Source organism: Lissotriton helveticus, chromosome 8, assembly GCF_964261635.1.
Source record: "Lissotriton helveticus chromosome 8, aLisHel1.1, whole genome shotgun sequence".
In the NCBI taxonomy this organism is placed as follows: domain Eukaryota; kingdom Metazoa; phylum Chordata; class Amphibia; order Caudata; family Salamandridae; genus Lissotriton; species Lissotriton helveticus.
Window position 1 is genome coordinate 227,151,957 of NC_136069.1, and position 15,494 is coordinate 227,167,450.

General features: G+C 43.1%; 1 protein-coding gene across 1 annotated transcript in view; it reads right to left on the reverse strand.

Annotated features, from left to right (window-relative positions):
• Positions 1-15,494, reverse strand: part of MRE11 (MRE11 double strand break repair nuclease) — a 365,919-nt gene that overhangs the window by 105,077 nt on the left and 245,348 nt on the right. The window contains exon 16 of the mRNA XM_078656972.1: positions 14,666-14,746. Coding sequence (XP_078513098.1) covers positions 14,666-14,746 — 81 coding nt within the window. The remainder of the gene's footprint in view (positions 1-14,665; positions 14,747-15,494) is intronic.

Here is a 15,494-nt window from a genome sequence, read left to right on the forward strand (position 1 = left end):
CACAAACCCTCGCAAAACCCTTGAATCCTCCCCTCTCAAACCCACTTCCCCTAGACTCATCACCCCCCTCATCTCCGTCACCAATATCTTGTTTCTCTGACCTACCCCAACTTTTAGTGCCTGCATCTCCCTTCATCTCCCTCTCCCCCTATCGCTTCCAGCTGATTCCCCCATCCCTCTCCTACTTCCAATGAACAACATATTAGCACCTTATCCCAAACCATCACTCAATCCCCGAATTCTGCCCTCTCACCCCATCTACCCCTAGATTCATCATCCCCCATTTCATCCCCTTCCCTCGCCTCTCTGACCTACCCCAACCTTCAGTGCCTGCATCTCCCTTCATTGCTCTCTCCCCCTATCGCTTCCTCCTGATTCTACCCCTCCCTCTCCTACTCCCAATGAACAGCACATTAGCACTTTATTCCAAACCCCCACTCCATCCCCCTCCCTCTTACCTCGTCTCTCTGACCTACCCCAACTTTTATTGCCTGCATCTCCCTTCATTTCTCCCTCCCCCATATCGCTCCCTCCTGATTCTCCCCCTCCCTCTCCTGTGCCCAATGAACACCATATTAACACTCTATCCCAAACCCTCACACAATCCCTGAACACTGCCCTCTCACCCCTTCCACCCCTGGATTTATCACCCCCATTTCATTCCCGTCCCTCTTACCTCGTCTCTACGACCTTTCCCAACTCTTATTAACTTCATCTACCCTCACCCCCCCCCTTATCACCTCTTCCTAATTCGCTATGCTCTGGTACACACCTCTCCTTTCACCCTCCTCCTCAACATCCCCCCTCCCTGCACCACTTCTTACATCCACACAACATTACCTCCTACATCCCCCTCTTACCCCCTGATCTCCCCCGATTTAAAAAAGACACTCTACTCCGCGCTCCTCCCTCCACTCGACTCCCTTCCCCCCCTCCAGGCTTTACACCTCATCCTCCACACTTTATCCCCCCACTAAACAACCCTAACTCGACAAACAGCCCAATAAACACTGATCCTCCGCACTCATCAACTCTCACACTAGCTTCCCCTACCATTGAACTTGTCCTTTTGTCCCTCATCTTAGAACTCTTCTCACTTAGAAGCGATATCTCACTCCTTTCTAAAACTATCTCCTCACACACTGACACCCTCCTCAGCACATCCAACAGCTGTCAGCTTAATTCTATCACCTACAGAAACACTCCTCCTTCTAGCAACTACACAACCAGCACATTACCCACCCAACCCTCACTAATCGTGCCCCCCTACAATACCAACATATCCACACAGCCACAACTTGGTACTCCCACAATGACCTCTAATGCTAACAGTTCCTCTAATCTAACTATCTCTCCATCGCTACCCTCTAAAGCTAACAGTTCCTCTAACTTAACTATCTCTCCACCACCACCGTCGTCCAATATACCCTCTAGTCATAAATCTTCTATCCCAGTTCTCTTAGGAACAAGAAGACTCCCCCTTCCTCCTTCCTCCCCTAGACCACCCCAACAACTTAGATCTATCCCACCTTGTCCCCCCTCCCAATCGCCCGATCCCACTCCCCTATGTTGCATGATGACTAACTGCCGATCCGCCTCCTGCCCTACGCATCTGTCTACTATCCCAGTTCTTTTAGGAACAAGCAAACTATCCCTTCCTCCTTCCTCCCCCAGACCACCCCAACTACTCAAACCTATCTCCACTTGCCCCCCCTCCCTATCGCCAGTCCCCACTCCCCTCTGCTGCATGCTGATTAACTGCAGAGCTGCCTCCTGTCACGCTACTGAGATCGCTGAAACCATTCTTGACATTGCCTTCCTAACTGAAATATGGCTCACCTCCCACTCCACTCCCATCCTCGACTTGCTTATCCCCCCTGGTTAATCTATCATTAGAAAAGACAGAATCGAACAAACAGGTGGTGGACTCGCCATAATTTTTAAAGCTGAACTTAACATATCACTCGTCAATCTACAAGACCCTTCATCCTTTGAATACCTTTGCGCCGATCTCATCATACCTGGCTCCCCCTCCACCCGGTTGCACACTATCTACCACCCCCCTGGAAATAACATCCCCTTTACAGAAGAGTTGACTGATCTTATCATACAATCTTCTCTCTCACATTCTAAAAATCTCTTCCTCGGTGACTTCAACATCCATTGGAACAAAAGTATTGATCCTGCTGTCATCCTACTTAATGATACCATACACATCACCAATATGACCCAGCTCTGCCATTCTCCCACACATAACAAAGGTGCCACCCTTGATGCTATTATAATGAACAACGATCTAGCCTCCCTCTCAAATATACTTCCGGTAGATTGGTCTGACCACTACCTTATCCTTTTCACCATGACTAAACCCATTACTCGCCCGGCCCCCCCCAGCATATTATCTAAGAAATCCACACGCAACCTTCACCTTATTCCTCCGGGCGAATTGGAAACCACAATTAAGGCTCACTTAGTTCTATCCCCTCTCTCGGACAGCACCACCGACCTTACTAACCATTATAACAATTCTATTCTTGAAGCCCTCGACCAAATTGCTCCAATTAAACTCAAACAACAAAAAAGCATTCCTCCTAAGTCTTGGTTCAATTCTGAACTCAATAATGAAAGACGGTCCCTTAGACATTCTGAATGGGTCTGGAGAAATCATCCAAGCGTTGACAATCTGGCTCTCCTTAGAACTGCTAGAGCCCAGTACAATAAACACATATTTAACGAAAAAGCCTCCTTTCTACGATCTCAACTTGATCAGGCTAGAAACCACCCTAGAGAACTCTTTAACATTGTAAAAAAACAAACCTCCACCGGCCCTCCTAAAATATTAAGATTCCATTGACAAATGCGAAGAAATTGCCAGCTTCTTTACGAACAAAATCAACACGATCGAACTATCCTTCTCTTCCCTCCCACTCTCACTTCAACCCACCCTCATCCTACACACCCTCCCCAACACTCCTAGCTCTCCATCGACCACTTTTTCCACACCGCTCGATACTTCTGATCTCCGCCCTGCTCTACTCCAACAAGATACCTTTCCGAAAATAAACCCCCCTGCTAAAAACAACGTCTCATGGAGCGATTTCAGACCAGTATCAGAATCTATGATCACTAATATCATTGTCAAACTAAAACCTTCCGCCCACTCCAAAGATCCTCTTCCCGCCCCTCTGGTTCAAGAACTTAAATCTACCATTGCCCCATATGGACTAAAATGATCAACTCCTCTCTTTCCACTGGCTGTGTCCCTGCCTCCCTTCAACTTGGTCAAATCTCCCCTATTCTCAAAAACACCACAGCTGACCCCAATGACCCAAACAACCATTGTCCAATCTCTAACCTTCCATTCCTCTCCAAAGCCCTTGGAAAATGTGTCCTTTTGCAACTAGAGAAACATATCGTCTCCTTCAACCTCCTTGATGTCTTCCAGTCCGGCTTTAGAAAGGGATGCAGTACAGAAACTGCTATGCTAAATATCATAGATGACATTCATCGTTCCCTTGACAAAGGGGAATCCTCAGTACTAATCCTTCTCGACCTCTCAGCTGCATGTGATACCGTCCACCACCCCACCCTTCTCAGCACTCTCAAAGATCGATTCGGTTTGGAAGGCACGGTATTCAAATGGTTCTTCTCATTCCTACAAAATAGATCACAACAAACCAAGCTCAGCCATTTCCTCTCTAAACCTCAACCTGTCTCACTTAGCGTCCCTCAAGGATCCATCCTCTCCCCAACCCTATTCAATCTGTTCATGGAACCACTCACCCTCCTCCTCAAACATTCTAATATCAATTACCACCTCTATGCCGATGACACCCAATTATACTACAAGATCAAATCTCACAAAGACATCCTTCACCTCAATGAGACCCTGACCAAAATTCAAACCTGGTTCCATCTGAACCATCTCAAACTGAACCCGAAAAAAACAGAAATCATCATTTTCTCCCCCAAAACAATTCCCTTCCCATTCAACTTTGGTTAAATGACATCAACGCTCTAAACTGTCCTCTCTCCGCCTCTAATTCTGTCAAATCCCTAGGCATCAGTATTGACCAGAATCTAAATCTCATCCCCCACATTAAAAATGCATCCAAAAGCGCTCTCTTCACCCTTTTCCACCTTAAGAAACTTAAACCTTTTATTCCAGCAGAAGATTTCAAACTTGTTGTCCAATCGCTTGTCCTTTCCAGAATTGACTATGGTAACGCCACTTTGGCTGGCACCCCTAAAATCCATCTTGCTCCAATTAAATCTGTCCTCAACCTTGCTGCTAGACTAATCTCTGATTGTAGAAAATTTGATCACATCTCCCCGTCCTCAAAAACCTCAAGTGGCTCCCAATAGAAGGTAGATCCACCTATAAGATTGCCTGCATCAGTCATAAAGCTCTTCATCAAAACACCCCTTCTTACCTTGCAACAAAACTACATAAAGCAGGTTGCTCCAGGTCCCTGAGGAGCACAAACTCCCTTATCCTGATCCCACCTAGACTCAAATGTCAAAAGACCCAATCCTGTGCGTTCTCTGTTAACGCTCCTACAATCTGTAACTCTCTCCCAAGGGATATCCGTTGCAACCCCTCTTACCCTCCCTTCAAAAAAGAACTAAAAATACTTCTTCTCAACAAGTATTGGGGTATCTAATGTACTGTACATGTTCACTCCTCTCTTATCTCTTATGCACTCCTCTTCCCTCCCCCTCTCAACGCCTTCCTATGCCTACTCCCCCTTTCTTCACCCCCCTCTCTCTCCTAACTTTCATTATCCATTTCCACCTTAATTTTTATCTCTATGTTTCTTTGCCCCATTAGCCCTGCTGAATGCACTATCATTTTGTAACTTGTTCTCGCTTAATTTTTAAGTTTACCTCATCTTTGTTTCACCTGCCTTGTAAAGCGCTCTGATACTCTTGGGTCCAGTAGCGCTATATAAAACCTTTGAAAATAAATAAATACATAAATAAATATATATATACATATATATATATATATATATATATATATATATAGATATATATATATATAAGAGAGAGAGAGAGAGAGAGAGAGAGAGAGAGAGAGAGAGAGAGATATGAACACTATGAAAGAAACTCTCAAATGCTCCTGGGATTGCTGCTATTTTGAATGTTGGGGGACAGAAAAACTTCCAGTTACCACTGGCCTGGCTTTGCTGCCTCTATTTAATCTAAGCAGCGCCTGTCCCTTCTCTGTGCACTCCTGCTTTTTACTGCAGCTGCCAAAATACCCTACCCCATCCAGCAATGTATGTTCTCTGCTCGAGAACTCTCTGAACACTGGCTAAAATCCCAACCTGGAATCACCCTGCTTGTGTATACAACCCATAGGCAAGCATTGCGGAGTGTTTTCCACCCTCCTACAATGTTACATCGGAGCGGCATATGCACCCATCAAGACGTTAATCCCAATGTGTGACCAATGGTGGATCTCAACAGGGTCTTACTTGGGTGCTTATTGTACAATTTATGACTGATTCGGCAAGATTTGTAAAAGGGGCTATAAATCGTTGCTTTTATTTTATGAAAGACGTGATAATGCAGCTTTCCTTTTAAATTATCTCTTGCAAAAGCTATTTGTGGGACTGCTTGTTCTATCCAGTGCCATGTTACACATTTACAAAATAAAAATGTTATTAGCCTAATCTGCTGCTCACTAAGTTAATATAAACAGCATTTTCATTTTTTTTTTATTAAATTGAATTTATATCACTAATCCAGGTGAACCTCGGATTCTGCTCCGAGATGAATATTGTCCCTACAGCAGTTTAAAATAGATTCAGGTCCTAGTATGGCACTACACTAATACAGTCACATGCTCAGAGCCCCAAGACTGACAAAATACAGGAGACTTGAGTTACAAAAAAATATATGCAAAGCCATGATTAATTAATGAGAGAACAAGATACCTTGATTGTGTTACTTTAAAAGAACTGGATGTCCTGAAATTAATGTTCCCTCTTAGCAGTAGCACAGTTGCATGCACCAGACAGGTCTTTTGATTCAGATGTGCTGCCGCCTCAGCAAAAGCATTTTTAAGTCTCAGATACAAAATGGCTGTTAAATATTCAAGTCTTATACTAACGTGTTTGAAGCAGTGCGGGACTCAACATGTGTCCTCTGATATGCATATAATACTTTGACATGTAACAAATAGTAGCACAAAAAACAGATCTCGCCTTTGAGACCTAGTAGCTCTGCCAAAGCCTTTGGTTCATGTTCTAGTGCATCAGCAAAAATACCAGTGTGGTACAGCATGAAGAAGAGTTAAAACAATGTCGCAAGGACTCCTCATCTTTTAGGTGTGTGCATGTGTCATGACACATGCGCGTGATGTGGGAGCCATTAGTTTTTTTATTTACCAATCTGAGATGGATCAGTAATTAAAAGAAAATATGAAAATAAAGTAGTGCAAACGCACTTTTATTTATATTTATATATTTGTAGGGTCTACAGCAACTTGCGGGCAGTGGGGGCAATGGAAGAGAAGTTAGGCTAGCTGTTTGGAGGGGAGACACACACGGGGGAAGAAGCAACAAGGGGGTGGGGGAAGATGAACACAAGAAAGAGAACACAGGGACAAATGGATAAGCATACAGGCGAGAGCAACATGGAGCGCAAGAGCGCATGGGTGAAAGAGAGCAAAATGGAGTGTGGGGGAGAGAAGCACACAACCAAAAGAAACTTGGAGTGCGGGGGCAGAAAGGGACACGAGGGAGACAGCTGGGAAACATATGCAGGTTATTGGTATACTTAAGAAAAAGAAAAAAAGTTGTTCCCTAAAAGTGAACAGTGGAGTTTCACAAGTAAAGAGACCATGCTACAAGGAGGGGCAAACCCAAGATGGTCAAATCAAACCATCAAATAAGAAGCAAGCACATAAAGGCACAACAAAGCCAAGCAATGGTGAGCAAAGGGTGAGCTTTAAACCCACTGTAGAATTTTGGTAAGCTGCCTATAGGTCTTTTGCAACCAGACAGCGTGCACCGTGTGATAGGCTTGACCTAGAAAGGCATCCTGTAACGCACAAAATCACAGTCGAACTTAATTAACAAACTGATTAAGCAAATCATCAAAAAGAAAACCAAAAGCTTGATTTCTCTGAAGGCACTTGCATATGGGTTTCCTTATGTAGGACAGCACCTGACAACTAATTAACCACTGAGATGTCCCTTGATCTACTCTACCAATGGCTGAATGCCAGCTGGAGTGCAAACTCTGTAGTGATTCGTATGCAAATTGATTTCCTATCCTCTTATCTTTCTAGTTTCCAATGCTTCAATATTGTGCATGGTGAAAAAGATTATTTGAGAAAATGCTCAAATGCAAGACACTCCAAACCTGTTTGCTCCAAAAAAGCAAGATGGCGTACTGGCAAGGGTCATGGATGATTTGCATATAGCTGGGTCTAAACTGAGGTGGTGAAGTGAGCTAAAGAACGATGATGGGTTCAACCCAGATTTGTGACTGGGGTGAGTGTCTGAAAAGTTTCTGCGCTCCGTCCATCATCTCCTTGTATTTGCTTTGTTCGCCCTAAGTTGGCTTGGTATGCCCAGACGTAGGTCCCTTGCTCACTTTGCCACTGCATTCAAGCTAGCCTGGCAGATGAAGGGTATTACCCCGCAACCGGTCGCAGGATGCTAGTTTCTGCTTCAGGGAGGACCTGGCTTGGCAAATCGGGCTGGGCTGTTCCCATGAGGCACAGGGTCAAGACTGATTTGCATATAGCTGGGTCTGAACTGAGGTGGCGAAGTGAGCTAAAGAAAGATGATGGATTCAACCCAGATCTGTGACTGGGGGTGAGTGTCTGAAAAGTTTCAGAGCTCCATCCATCATCTCCTTGTGTTTGCTTTGTACTGGCAAGCAAAGCCAGAACAAAAAACAATATTTATGAGACATCCACTGCCAATAAAAACTGCATTCAAAGTTCACTGTAGACTCAAAAAAGGAAATGGGTATTCAGTTAATATGGTAAACATGATCTTGCTTGTATACAAAAGAGGACTGGTGTGTGTGCATTAATGCATGAACTCTCAGACAGGAACCATTTATGCCAAAGGGTTAGTCTGAAGCAGGTCTCCTAGGTCATTCACACTCACCTTCATGTTAATCCCAATGTTGGAACAGCGAGGGGTCTCAACAGGCAGTCACTTGGGAACCTAGCAGCAGAAGAACACTTAGGAAGGTTCACAGTATAATGGTATGCTAAGATGCAAGCTCAGTCTTCAGAGGTCTTCACACCATTTGATTTATTGATCTGTGTGAAAAACACTGCAGTATACCTGAATCTAAGCACTTTAGCATGCCAGAAAAATGCCCAGAGTGACTGACCGCAGTTGTAATGGATGGAGGGGAGTGGGGGCAGAGGGTCTTTGTAAGGACCAAAGAGTAAAGACAAAGGGTAAAATGAGATGCAAAGACCGACGAGGTTGTGAGGATGTATTTTCTTTATGGTTTACAGTCCTAACATTTAAAAAAAAAAAAACATCTTTCGTTTTCTTTTGAATTAGTTAAAATTAGAAAACAAACTGATCTCAGTGCGAATGGTAGCCCGTTACAATGGTGCGTTCCCAAGCAGTTGAAAGTATCATCACCTCATTGTGATTTCTTTATGTTAAGCATGTAGGCCTGTGCTGTAGTGCTGAAGTGCTTTATCTTAAGGGCTTGGATGCTTGCTAATGGACGATTCTTGAGTAAGTACGTAAATGTGATGTAAATGTATGAAACTTATATAGCGCAGGACTTACCCTGGGGCATCTCCGCGCTTGCTTAGGGAACCCGTCCTGGTATTCCCCTGTGAGAAACCCCGGCAGGGTATACACAAGGTGAAAGCCAGGCATCCCGCCGCGAGGGGCCGATGTGGAGATTAAGCAAGCTATTGCCCAGAGTCGCAGAGTGTGACCCCGTGAGTCGAGTAGGCACCGGAGCGAGAATTGTCGAGACCGTGGAATTTATGAGCCCGAGACCCGCCGAGGCGGGGAATCGAACCCTGGTCCACGGTCGATCTCAGATTCCGGGTCTGCCGCCTCTAACCACTGAGCCACACTTCTCCGTAAGTGTTCAGGTGCAGTTTTCAATATTTCTTTGCAATATTAACTTCAAGGTACATAGGTGTTGGAGGAAGTAATGGATCTGAAACTAAATACTACGGTGAACCATTGCTCATTGTCAATAACTGATCCTCAGTGATGGTACACAGGGGCAGCTAGAGATAGCAGCTACTGGACTCTAGTTTTCCATTTGGTTCCCTAGCAATATCATTGACACCCATGGTTTCAGGAGTCATGTAGGCAGCTTCAGAAAAAGAAAGTAAACCAGTAAAAGATACGTTCCGGACAAAGTAATGAGCAAGGATCTACCACTGTCATACACTTTTTAATGACCCAAGATTAGTGATCTACAGATTTGTGCGGAGAGGTTCTCAAGAAGTTGAACAAGCCTAACCTTGTTTTTTGTGTCATAATTTTTGGGACAAATTTATGCCTTTAGCATTTTGGATGGGGGCCCAGGGACATAGTTTTTAATATAACAAGGAAGACTTTAGGTGTCTGATTTCGATTTGGTTAAGACCTAATCTCTGCAAAATTAAGATTCCCGTCTTTCATCTCCCACTTTAAATGCAGAGGTGGGGATCCCACCAAGTTTCTTCATGGAGGCTGCCAGGCACCTGCCATATCAATCGGTTGGCAGAAAGCAGAGGAGGGTCTTCGCAAGCTGAGAGCTCGTGTTAGCCATGTTTCCAACTCTCCATTCATCAGGGACTCCTCTGCTGTACTCTGGTTGTTCCAGAGGCATGTATACGGGGAGTTAGAGTCTTCACCTCTGAACCCAGGGGATACTGATAGTCATTTGGAATGCCATCCACCTGGTGAATGAACAACATGAGTCCAAGTGGGACTGCTGGAGATTACCCCATGTGTAGAGGAGCATGTGCAGTAGGCCCGAAGGGATCGTCAGGGTACACATGGCTGAAGCCTGGGGAAGAGTCATCCAAGACATTCCCAATGACCACATGGCCTGAAAATTTCCTGGGATTCAGTCAGCACCATGCTACATTCCCAGTAGTGTGGTGGCACATATAAAGGATTCAGTGCTGGCCGGTGATCTATGAAAGTTGTGATAAATAAATAAATCCTTACGTTTGCCCGAGCGATTATGCACAGCATGTGAACCCAGAATTCACTGGGGAAGGCGGTGATCTACTGCAGAATATTCTGAAAGAGTAAAATGGTTCCCTTTACTGTATGATTGTCACATGAAATGGCTACAATCCATTATTATTGTGTTGCTATACTCAAAATTAATTTTACATGGCAACAACTAGTCAAGATTAGGCAGTATTGTGCCTAGGTCATCATTAAGCAATGGATAGCTGCAATTTTTTAATGGAGGTCAATTTATCTCCAATGATGACACACCCTTTTTCCTTGGATAGTCCAGCCAGAATTACCACAGTAGGTGACGGATGGACCTACTAAGGACCAAATAAATGCATATAGTGCGGAGTGGTAGTTTGTCTGTGCATTGAGTGCTACACTCTTTGATGTTACATATAATACTGAGGCAAAGTGTTCTGTGAGCATGTAGAACTGCTGTAAACACTTTGGGGTTTGCTCCTCACCCGGCATTCACCATTGAGTGCTTAGAAAGGGACTCAAGTGTTTACAAAGCTATGTGATAAGTCCAACAAGGCCCTGTAATGTTGCTTACTAGAAGTTCTTAATCCACCATTTGCCTGTTTTACAGCAATGCAAGGGAATAAGACCCTTGCCCGTTATTATTAAAAATGCTGTTTACGAAGGACATCATATCCAAATTCAAGTCAATAAAATATCCCTCAAATGCTAGGTTCAGTCAGAGTTAGCAGGGGGCAAATAATTTGAGCTTGCTGTAGACAGCTGGTGTGAGCTGCAGGTATTATCTGGAACTTAGCAAGGCCAACCCAGCATTTCAACTTTGGTAGACTGAGTACCATTACCTTGGGTAATAGTATTTGCTAACTCTGGAATGAAGCTCTCCAATAATATAATACAATATTAAATATAAACAAACCACTCTCTGTGGAATGACTTGCCTCTCTCCATTTGGAATATAGCGCCACTTAACGCTCCTACCTCATTCCAGAGTCTGATGAGACCCCTCATTTTTCTAAATATAATGTAATCTTTATCAAAGCTGATCTGACATGCATGCCTTTAGTGGGATTGTAGTGCCGTGCCAATGGGGTCGTCAGTATTGAGTTGCCTTAAATTGGAGAGCAAGCTAGTGTCACTGATAAGCTATTACTTTCACTCTTGCAGATTAAGAAATTTCCACATGCATCTGATTAGCAACAGTGCAAATTCTGAACATGATTTCGGAAAAAAACAGTTTCACTACATACAAGATTATCTACTGCAGTTGTGTAGTTGAATCATTTCTCTGTGAGAAGCTCGTGTAGCTTGTATTTTGCCTTACTCATCACTGGTTTGGTGAAATAAAACCTTTGCGACGCCATCAGGGCCTTGCCGACCCGTTTTATAATTTTGTGATAGACAGAAGGTTTTGAAGAGAAATATCCCATAAAAGTCCAAGCTGCATCTGGTTCACGACTGTAGGTTTATGAGGAACATTTTTCACCACGAAAAGGCCCACAAATTTCTAAACCTTTACAGAACATTCAACATTTGGATAGTATGGTCAACCCCATTTTTTTAGGCATTAAATAGAACACATTTTGCAGATTAAGTGAATATAATTGTATCACCATCTGATGAGCAAAGCACACACTTTTCATAAATCCAGTAATTCAATTAATTAATTAAATTTAAGCAAATAGCCAACATGCAAGGTAAGTTTAAAATGATTAAACATGGTAATTTCCACAAAATATAATACTCTTCTAATGCTGTTGAAAACTACTGCAGTAGTATTTTACAGCAGCATATTACTAATTTTTCAGAATCAAAGCTACAAAAAACCTTTGCAGCCACAGCAATTAATACAGTTTTATAATGCAAACGCATACCTCCAACTCACATTTTCAAAATTGATCAGTGTGGTAAACATTCTGACGTCTCCCGATGGAAAATTGTGCACATTTTTTGGTTCCTTTCTTATGTCAAAATTATGATTTTATAATATCTCACCTAGGCCTTCACAGTACTCGTCTTGTTATATTTCATTTCAACAATATTGTACATCAATGAGCCTCGGCCTGACCCGTCTGCTACTCCTTCAGCCATACCCTGACACGTAAGCACAAGCAGAAGCACGCACAAACTATGTCATTCAAACGCGCCTACATATTCACTCAAACATTCATGCACACATACATATACATACATGTGTCTCACGGTCCAACCTCCACCATTTCTAGGCGCCTGAGAAGATGGCTCATGGTGGTCCTGCATCTCCTGACGGGGTCCATCCAGACGCTATGTCGTCCTCTGGTGCAGGAGAAAGCAGCTTCTGGTGGTGAGTGGAAGGAGCTGCAGGCTTCAGCAACTGCAGGTACATGGTGCTAGGCCTCCTGCAGGGTTCAGGACACAGACGGCTGCTGGCTGCAGCCCTCTGAACTCTGCCGAGGCCAAGAACCAACACAGATCCAGACTGGCCCTCACATGGGAGGTCAGGGGGCAGCAAAGCTAAAGCCTTGATAGGGCAAACAATGGCGGTGGTGGTGGTGGTGGCAGGAACAAGGATAGAGCAGCAAAGGCTGCTTCACGCTCTGTACATGCCAGGCTTTGTCTCTTTCTCTCATCGGCACACCTAAAAGGAAGAGGTTTCTGAAGGCAGGCCTTACAAAACATCAGTGTGCAGGGCAAACCAAGTGCTCACCCTGAGCCGGGAAACATTGCAGTTTTTACAGCACCTGCATGCCTTCACCAATGCCTCGCAGATCCATACTGCACATTCAAGATTTGGGTGCAATTGAAGTTGCCCACTCTCACGTGCTCAGTGTGTGACTGTACATGTTTCTGCTGCTCTTCTACTCCCAGACTCAGTAGTGAGAAAGCAGCAGACAGATTGTCAATCTTCTCTTGATTTCTCCTATAGATCTAGTGGGTCAACACCCCAAACGCGAGTACTGATGGCCCGCCCCTGCGTACCCAAGGTCACATCCGAGCAGACAACTCACATCCTGAAGGGCACCCAAAAGAACAGGACATGAGCATGGTAGTAGCTCTCTCATCATGCCCATGCCTGTTATCACCCCACTAACTATGCCCAAAATTAAGAAGAAAGTCCACAGGTGAATGTAACAAGGCATTAACTAGCATTAGGCCCCTCTCTCTACCACAAACTGTAGTCAGTAGCACAGGATGGGCAGAAAGAGTGATTCATGAGTATAATCAAAAACTGCATAAATATTATTTTTTGGACATAAAGAAGAGATTTGTTCCTTCCTACAGACCCAGTAAACAGGTCCACAATTTCAACGTATAAGCTGGCTGACCATAAAAAAACAACACTATATGTTTTGCCTGATATTAGAAGACACCCTTAACACGACCAACGAAGATGGCAAAAGAACCCTTACATTTTCTCAAACTGGCATCTAATTTTCTGTTAGAAGGCTTCTTTGAACTATGAAGTAAAATACCTTCCATTCTGCCCATCCTCCAAATCTGCAGACATCTTATTCCAGTTCCCAAATGATATGTCCCCCAAACTGTGCTGCTGTGTAAACTGTTAATGTTATTATAGAGGCTTGCAATTACCTCTCATATTGTATTATCTGCTGGTTCTAATATGTCTTGCTCAATGGTTTAATGCAATCTAAAGTTTAAGTCACTTGTTAAGCTCCCCTTTCCATGTTGTTCAGGAATGTTTTATATGAATGCTGTAAAACAAGAACGGGTACTTGTATATTGCTAACTTTCATGTAGTTGTAAAGGTTAGGTTAAAACTCTCAGAATTCATTTAGGTAATGAAACACCCACAAACTCTGAAGGCTCTGTAGTGAAAATTCACCAAGTTTGGGACAGTGCTTTATAAGTCGAATGATGATGGCAGAAATCAAAGTGAACAAGGGCAACACATAACATTACAGTTCCTGATCCACAATACAACAGGCAACAATAATTCAATTCACGCAACCCACATCTGCTCTAGACATCTTATGTTGCTCGCTGTGAAAGAGAGGGACAGGTATAAGAATGTTCAGTATTTTGTCAAATCGAAACGACTACCCCAAAAGAAATGAAAATGGCTCGTTATGATTATGTTGTCTATAACTTCTGCTGTTTTCCTTAAGATCTGGCTGTGTCTTGACTGTTACAGACCTTGAAAATTGAGGGACATCGCACCACAAATATTGACCATATGGTGTAAAGGCAACTGTACTGCGTGGGCACCTCTAGTCCTTGTGAAACTCATAATGTGTTGGTGAAACCAAAGACAGTATAAAAAGGAACAAAGATTGGACTGCAGAAGGCAGGATGGAACAGTTCTTATGCGTTCACAAGACATTTTCTACAATTTGAGCCATGTTGGGGCCAGATAAATAGAAAGTGATGTCAGGCAGGGTATATACTTTCCTGGGTGTTTGATCTCTATCTAGAATGTGAATATACTGGAGACAACTTCAGATTTGGGGAATTTGCAAAATCAGTGATCAATATTAAATACAGACAAGTTACACACTCACCATCCATGATGGTCTTGGCAGGTGGGGCCACAGGAGCTTTATTAGGCCTTCCACTGGCGGAGGGTTCTGAACTTGTACTACCTGCAAAAAAAGTGCTACAATGTTATAACCCAGTCTGATGATAATGTTCTTCTCCAATGTGTTAAGAGCCTGTGCTCTCGAGACATCAAATTAAATAGTTCAGTAACAATTTAATACACATACCCAACTAATGGAAGCTATTATGGCAATAAATAATATGCCATATTGCAAAAAACGAATGCTTTTGTAACTTCAAAAGAGTAACATATGTAAGTTATTGAAGTGGAATGAAACGAATTGTGGAAGCAGTGAGGACATCTTTAGAGTAAAACCACTAAAGACTGAATAAGAGGACTAACTGACTGTGGCAAAATTCACCAAATCTATGCCAACACTTTCAAACACCACATTAAGATTAAGATGTTGCCAAATTATACATGTTGGTATTACTTAATGCCACTTTACCCTTCTATGTATAAAACATGAAATATGTTTAATTAAAACTGAATAATTTTGCATGGGAGGACAATATTTGGAAGTTATGTTATATATGATCACCCACTGCGCATCTCAATTCAACCTGATGAATATACGGCTTTGATTTGTTCCTGAAATTAGATTATTAAATTTGTTAGAAAATATATAGAAATTTAACAAAATGTCTTCTAATATATCTATTTTCTAGTTTCTAAATTAATTTCTGATTGAAATAGAGGTACAGCGATGGGCTGCAAATTCAAACTCGCCTATCCAAGTTTCACCATGGGATGGTGTGGAAATGCATGTCTTGGGATCCATTCTTTTCCTA